The sequence below is a fragment of the Sceloporus undulatus genome, chromosome 1 (assembly GCF_019175285.1).
Source record: "Sceloporus undulatus isolate JIND9_A2432 ecotype Alabama chromosome 1, SceUnd_v1.1, whole genome shotgun sequence".
Classification (NCBI taxonomy): Eukaryota; Metazoa; Chordata; class Lepidosauria; order Squamata; family Phrynosomatidae; genus Sceloporus; species Sceloporus undulatus.
This window is the reverse complement of record NC_056522.1, coordinates 345,089,261-345,097,169: the sequence shown is the minus strand read 5'-3', so window position 1 is coordinate 345,097,169 and position 7,909 is coordinate 345,089,261. Positions and strand designations below refer to the sequence as shown.

Here is a 7,909-nt window from a genome sequence, read left to right as displayed (position 1 = left end):
TTACAGCTCTTCCCACAACATTTGAATACCTTCCTCTCTGTATCAGAGTAGCTCTGAACTATGAGCCTATTGCACGAGCCTATTCTCCTGTTAAAACAGCACTATTTTCAAAAATGCTATTCAGCTGAGACTGCTTTCCAGCACTGAAGCCTTCATTCCCACAAAAATCTTATCAAATAGGGCATTTGGCAGCATTTCTTACTGCCCACCCAGTCCCACTCAGTACTGCCCCTTTTCCTACATTGTTGCACAATTGTGCACATGCACTCACACACGTACAGATTCCCCTCTAAAATATAAACTAAAGTAAAAGCGATCTTAAGTGAGAGAATGAAAATGGTATAACACCATGGTGTTATAGCAATAGTCAGAGGTTGTCGCTTATGGCAGATGGGTTTTAAATATTAACAAGCATTAAGGGGGGAGATGGGTTTCATGGCCAGGCAGGTAAGCCTTGAGGGATGATCTGCAGATTGTGGCAGTGATAGCTGGGCAGAGATCATGGAGATGAAGGTGCCCCTCCTTCACGCCCCTTCAGGAGGATATCTTACCTCTTCCATGCTCTCATACCCACAGGCCAGATTCTGCACATCCCCCTTCCTCCCTCCTGCTCCTACTAGAGTGGCCCCCTACCACCAGCCTGAGCCTCCATCTTAATACAGTAGTCCCACACACACACCAGGCACTGATTGTTTCCTTCCTCCCAACCCCATGACTTACCAGTTTCATTGGCGCTCAGCTTCCTGGGATTCACCCACCTCTTTTTTCTCTCTCTCCTGATGAAGTGGACTGACATCTTCCCACCGAAAGCATGTCACCAGCCACCCAAAGTCAGCATAAAAGTGCAAATGCACAATATGTACAGGAAATCATGGCATAACAGAAATAGGAAAAGGGGGTCATCACTCATGAGAGAAAACTGCTCACATTTTGGGGGACTGAATTTGATGCTATAATGCCATAGTGTTATAATGTTCTTATTTTTTCACTTAAGACTGCTTTTAATTTAATTTATATTTCAAGGGGGGAATCTGTAAGTATGTGATTTTTTTGTGTTCATAAAAAATAAGTGTGTTTTGATCAGTCTCCCACAGGAGGACAAGAGAAGAGGAAAAGCATCATGCAGTAAGCTCCACACAGAGGTACAATTATTCTGATATAATTATGATTTACCTGCCTCATATGATCAAGCTCTACATCTCTGTCTCTTCTAGCTATTTTCCAAGTCAGCATCATACATCCTAGTATCATGAAATACATGTTATAAATAAAGAACATGAGGAGGCATCTGGCTTTGTAACTTGTAGCAAGACAGGCATGCTAGCTCACTGAACAGTGGATCTTGCTTCAACTGCTGTGCATCAGGCAAGCTAAGTTTTCTGATTTGTTAATTAAAAAGCCACATGTTGACAATATGTTCTTCATTCACCTTACTGGAAAAACTAATATTTTAAAATCCTGCAGAATAGCTTGAGGTATATTAACATTGCAAGAAAAGGCACACATTAATAAACGCACTCAACAGCCAATCTTCCCTCATGCAGCAGCTATTCAGAAATAGTTGTTCCAGGAGAGGAAAATGTGTACTTTGCGGAGCTTACTTCAGGGAAATATTTACTTGTAGATCTCTGGCAACATAAACAAATTACTTGTATTAGTCCCTTCCTATGCTATCCTATGCAAGTTTACTCACTCCTGATTTGCTTAGTGGGGTTTACCCCATAGTAAGAATCCAACTAGACAGTTTAAGTACTTTGTCTTATTATACACTTGTCACAGGCCTCACAATTTCAATGGTGCTTGTGGGACAATAAAAAGCAAGGCCATGGAATGGAAAACCATATTTTTTTCCCCCCATTTTATTGAGCTGTGATTTTTTTCCCCCCTGACTCAGTTCCTTGAACTGTTATTTGCACGTTTGGGGAAAAGGAATCAGGAAAATAGAATGGGTAAGCCAGGGTCAGTGTTCACCATATTCCCTCAGATTCTGTATGAGTTACTTTTTTGTACTACAAGTCACAGTATCCCTCAGCAGGTGACTATGCCATTGGAGGATTCTTGGAGTTGCAGTAAAAACAGTAATAGTTCCAAGTTTCGTTCCCCCAAAACGTGTGGTTCTGAGCTGAGTTAAGGAATCCTCTGTAGCAGTTTTTAGTAAATGAAAAAATATGGACAGTTGGAAACATGATTTTAACAAATGTTTTAAGTTCTGCTTAATTAGTTACAACATTAATTTAGGATTTCAGCAGTCTTAAAGCATGATGTCTGTCTCCAAGTACGGTATGACCCCCATATTCCATATTCCCCATATTCCCATGGTTACCATGGATGTGAAACTATGGTTAACAGTGAACTCTATATTTCCATCAGAAGTTGACCACGGAGCTGTGCTAGAAGACCTCAAAATGACAAGAGAGATGGTTTCTATAAACATCTGGAGGTTCTCCAACTTCTACCCAAAGTTGACTATATAGTCATACTAGAGGACCTCCAGATGCCTAGAGAGATCTTTTCCTTCCAGATGTGGGTAAGTCAAACCAGTTACCAGTCCTGAAGATATAGGGGTCATACTGTATTCTCAGTTCAAATGAACGCTGTCCAGCTGCCTCCCACCTACAAATTCAACTCAACAAATCCCATATACTCACAAAATCTGGGTGTCTTGGGGGAGGCTGGGGATGAAATGCATTTCCCTGCAGGTAATTTTGTAGTGATCCCACTCGGAGCAGTCACATGAAGAAGGGCACATCTCTGTGCTTTGACCTCTCTGTCCCATTTCCAGCAGAATCAGCAGCTGAAGGAATTCAGTGAGGGATCTCATCTTCCTGGACTTACTGCTGCAGTGACTTCATTGCCCTATACAATCTTTCTTCACACGCAGATGAGAAGAGGTTAATCAAATTTGTTTACCTGAAAAAAGAACAGAGAAAAAGTCATGTCTCTTCAGAAAAAACAAAAAACAAAAGCGCAACCTGCTTCTCCCTATAAGAAAACAGAATGCTATAAGCAAGACAAACCCCAAAATCTCTTTCAATTTTCCCCATATTATTTCTCACATGTACTATCAGTGATGTAATGTATCCTCTCCTATTCTAGGGACACTGGTCTAAAATACACTGCAGAAATAATCCAGTTTGGGACTGCTTTAACTGCCCTGCCTCAGTGCTGGGTAATTCTGGGCATTGATGTTCATCATGGCACCAGAGCTCTCTGACAGTGAGGGCTAGATGTCTCACAAACCTACGGTTCCCAGAATTCTCTAGCATTGAGCCAGGGCAGTTAAAGTGATCTCAAACTGGATTATTTCTAAAGTGTGTTTTGGGCTTTTGTTCCACAAAGCTAAAGTCAAAAAGAGGCCAGTACACACTGGAAGTGTTCACAATGTACTTCCAAGAGAAGTTTATCAAGGGAAAAGTTTGACTGTAAAATCAAATCAAAATGTTCCCCCCCTCCCCAAATCAATACAGAATAAACAAAATGCTCAGACATAATTTATTCCCCCTGCATAGTGTTCCACTGGACAAGCATTCTTCCCTTACTTTTCCAGTCCACTTGTGAGCCACATCCCCTTGAATTGTATTGTATGATCCTCCCAGGATTGTCCCAAGTACCAATCTTCCTAAATCTTACACTATTCTCACAGCCAACATTTCACAGATTGATTTTCATTAATATATTAAAATTGGGATTTTTTTTTTTTAAAAAAAAGGCAAGTATAACCCTACAATTAAGGTATAACTGTGTTGTCTGAGGAAAGGAAAGAAAAGGGAAGGGAGGTGAGGGATAGGTTTGGTTGTGTGGGATTTGAGATTATATTATGATGCCAACAATATAAAACGTATCTTACTGAATAAATATATATATACATGACTTGTGAATTAAGGTCCAAAGCACACTGCAGAAATAATCCAGTCTGAGACCACTTTAACTGCCCTGGCTCAGTGCTAAGGAATTCTAGGAATTGTAGTTTATTGTGGCACCAAAGCTCTCTAGCAAAGGCTAAATGTCTCGCAAAACCACAGTTCCCAGGATTCCCTAGCATTGAAGCAGGGCAGTTAAAGTGTTCTCAAACTGGATTATTTCTGCAGTGTGCTTTGGACCTTAATCCTTTTCTTTAGAAAAAGAAAGCATGTTGACCAAATCAAGAAAGTAATTTCTTCTCAAATATTTGATAATTATATAAATGTATCATAAGTGTATGTGTAAACTTAACTCTATTGTAATCTTAACTCAATTGAATAAAAACATTATCTGTTAGAGATTCTCAATATTTGTTGAAATATTTAATAGCTAATTTATCAAATATTGAGAATCTCTAACAAACACAATTTAAAGTCCATCAAAGTCACCAATAGCTCCAAGCACTTGACGATTGGTTTAGTTTATGGGGGAAAATTTAGTCTGAGACATTTTTATCATAGGGAAGAAAATCTCTTATACCATTGTTAGGAGACTTATTGAAAATATCGGCTTATCATAATGGAAAAATATGAAAAGAGCTGTCAGTAATCTATGATAGTCTGATAATTAGACACTGGCTTAGCATTGTGGTTAACAAACAATAGATTAAGACCAAGATGTGATTTGGGAGATTAGTTATTTTTAAAAGATGACTTGAAAATTTAACCAACTTTTCAAAACACATCAGCTACCTTTAAAGGTAAAATGTGAACCAGAACAGTTTAAACTATGACTAACTGAATGGCTTGAATATTGATAGCTAAGGATATTTCTTAAAAGAAGATCAAAAATATTATTTTCCATATCCATGGAACAGATTAGTAGTATAAAAATTAATGAGACAATAGTATTTCACATTTGACAAAGCAAGTAAAAACAAAAAGAGTGATGACAGCCCAACTCACTGAAAAGTTACATCTCAAGTCAGTAGTTTTATTCACTTGTGATGGATCTCTTCAAAATGAAACAACACTTCAAAGACATTTTAAAAGAGTGAAGTAATGGCGTTTTATGTTCAGTCTGAGTTTTTTTACTGATTTGATTAATATTAACGTTAACTTTAATAACACAAAGCTTCAAAATAGAGAAACTGGCACTTACAGGATTCCATATACAAAGCATGCAAAGTAAGGAAAGACACTTAAAAGCAATGAACCATTTCCTAAAATTTCACACTATTTGTCAACATCAAAGTCAGCTACATATGTTGATGGCAAGGAAGGGAGACTATTATGTTAAACTGGATATGTTTAACCATCAGAAGGGATAGTTGTTTATTCCATTTAGTAATAGGGAGCTGACTATTCTGTTACTACACAGATTTGACAAACATTTTGTTTTTGTTTTATTGGAGCTGCATCACACTTAACCATGCAATCCTGTTCATGTTTACTCAACATGAACGGAATATTTACTCAACATGAACAGGAGGGCAGTATTCCGATGGATTATTATTTTGTTTAATAAGTAAATAATAAGTAGTAAGAGACACTTAGCGTTTAACTACGACTTTGGAGGCCAGGGCTCCAATCCTGATTTGGCCATGTAACCCACTGGGTGCCCTTGGGCAAGTCACACTTTCTTAGCCTCAGAGGATGACAAGGGCAAAATCCCCTCTGCACAAATCTTGCCAAGAAAACCTCATAAGAGTCGCCATAAGTTGGAAACAAGTTGAAGGCACACAACGACACAGACAGTACAGGCTTGCTTGTATTCAATGTGGTCTGTTGATTTATTCAACAAATTTTAATCATTTATTGATAATTACCCAGAAATGTCAGAGAAGTTCAAAAAACTTTAAGAAACAGAAAAACAAGAAACAACAAGAAGTGTGCACAAGATTTACAGCTGGAGGTTTTATGTGTATTTATGTGTGTTTGTGCATGTGTGTGTGTGCAAATATTGTTTATTTACTAGATAATAACAAATTGTTGCTTCCAGGTAACAAAACAAATCACACAATCATACAAAATGGTTGTATTTGATGTGGTCTATTTATTTATTTAGTAAAATTTAATTACTTATTTGTAACTACCCAGAGAAGTACAAAAAAGTGTGTTTAAGAATCAGAAAAACAAGACGCAACAACAAGTGGGCACAAGATTTACAGCTGGAGGTTTTTTGTGTGTGTCTGTGCCAATATTATTTACTTATTAGATAAGAACAACAATTTGTTGTTTCTAGATAACAACAATAAAGTTACTACATGTACATGCAAAACAGTTGTGCCCTGCTACCAATCCCTTAGACTAGTCTAAGGCTTAGATGGAAAGAAAGACCAGCTCCTGAGCGCTGCCTTTCACCCATTGCTCCCAGTATCACCCAGTTTGAAGTCCCCACCATCCTATTGTGTTCTCTTCATTGTCCAGGGCAACCAGATATCCTGACTGCAAAGGGGGACCAGGCACTGCAAAATGTAGGACATTCAAGTAAACATGTAGGATGTGACACAATAAAAGCTAAAAACACTTAATATAAATTGTAGACCTCTGCTTCTTAACCATGCTGCAAGTGGAGGACATTCTTAAATCCCTCCTGGAAAAGAAAGTTGGCATGTAGGACGTGTCCTGGAAAAGGAGGACGTGCCTAGTCGAAGGGGCAGAAGCTGCCACCCCATAAACTGTTCCAACTTTGTTCAACGAGGGAAAGTTTCTTCCTTTGGACTCCAAATCCCAGAATCCCCAAGAACAAGAATGCCTTGATTTATTAATCTCCTTTTATGCTAAAATAATTTTTATTCGTTCCCAGAACATTAAAAACCTGGCACTAAGACATTCACAATACTGAGGACAAAAAGTCCCAAAACAAAACAAACAAGCCCAACAACAAACAAACAAACAAAACAACAAACACCCCAAAAGACCATAAGAATACCCCTAAAAAACAAATCATGATTATATAAGCGTTTAACCTTAACAATATACAGTATAGCCTAATATCCCCTTTTCTTTTGAGTTTAAAGGGAAGTTTTGGAGGGATGGGATTAAAAGGGAGAAGAAATATCCTTAGCTATCAAAAGTAGCACGGGCTGCATCCGCACTGCAGAAATAACCCAGTTTGAGACCGCTTTAACTGCCCCGGTTCAGTGCCAGGGAATCCTGGGAACTGTAGTTTTCTGAGACATTTACCTTTCTCTGCCAGAGAGAGCTCTGATGCCACAACAAACTACAATTCCCAGAACTGCATAGCAATTGAGAGACAGCGCAGTTAAAGCGGTCTCAGACTGGGTTATTTCTGCAGTGTGGTCTATTATTATTATTATTATTGGCTAAAATAAAAAGAAAATCAAAATCTTCATAACGACTCAAATATTCTAAACCGAATTTAAAAAGGGGGAAGAAGGAGTTCCCCTCAAGCGTCGCTGCTCCTCACCAACTTTATTTATATTCATTCATAAACAAACAATGACAAAAAACACAACTTGCAATATACAATATATAACAACAACAACAACAACAATAATTTGTAGCCCGCCTTTCCTCCAAAGATCGAGGCGGGTAACAATAATAAAATATCACATCTACATTAATTCCTGACACACATATATAGATATGTAGATATACATAACATAAGCTCCTCACCAACTTTCGTCGCCTTCTGGAACCCCCCAAAAATGTGGGTCCAGATGCTCCTCCACAGATCACTCCCGATGGGTTTCCATGGCCGAGAAGGAGCCTCTGGCTAAGCTAGAGACACTGGGGACAACGGCCAAGGCTTCGTCGTCGTCTTTGGCCTTTTCTGAGAGGAATCCGCCAAAAGCATCCCCTCATGAAGGCAGAAAGGCTCCTCTCCCTTTGGCTGGCCTTTGGCCGCCATCTTGTGGCCACAGGCAAAGGCTGCATTCACTTATAGAAGCCCATAACACATGGCAGCAGTAACAGCCCCAGGGCTGCTGTGCCTGTGGTTGGTGTAGAAATGGTCAAGATTCAGAACTTTTCTATGCTCAGAG

General features: G+C 38.9%; 1 protein-coding gene across 1 annotated transcript in view; it reads right to left on the bottom strand.

Annotated features, from left to right (window-relative positions):
• The window catches only part of TSHR (thyroid stimulating hormone receptor), a 90,519-nt gene extending 82,826 nt beyond the window's left edge, over window positions 1–7,693 (bottom strand). Inside the window, 2 exon segments of the mRNA XM_042460073.1 lie at window positions 2,649–2,910; window positions 7,542–7,693. Of these exon segments, the coding sequence (XP_042316007.1) occupies window positions 2,649–2,821 (173 nt within the window). The 5' untranslated portion in view covers window positions 2,822–2,910; window positions 7,542–7,693.
• Between the last annotated feature and the right edge of the window lie 216 nt (window positions 7,694–7,909).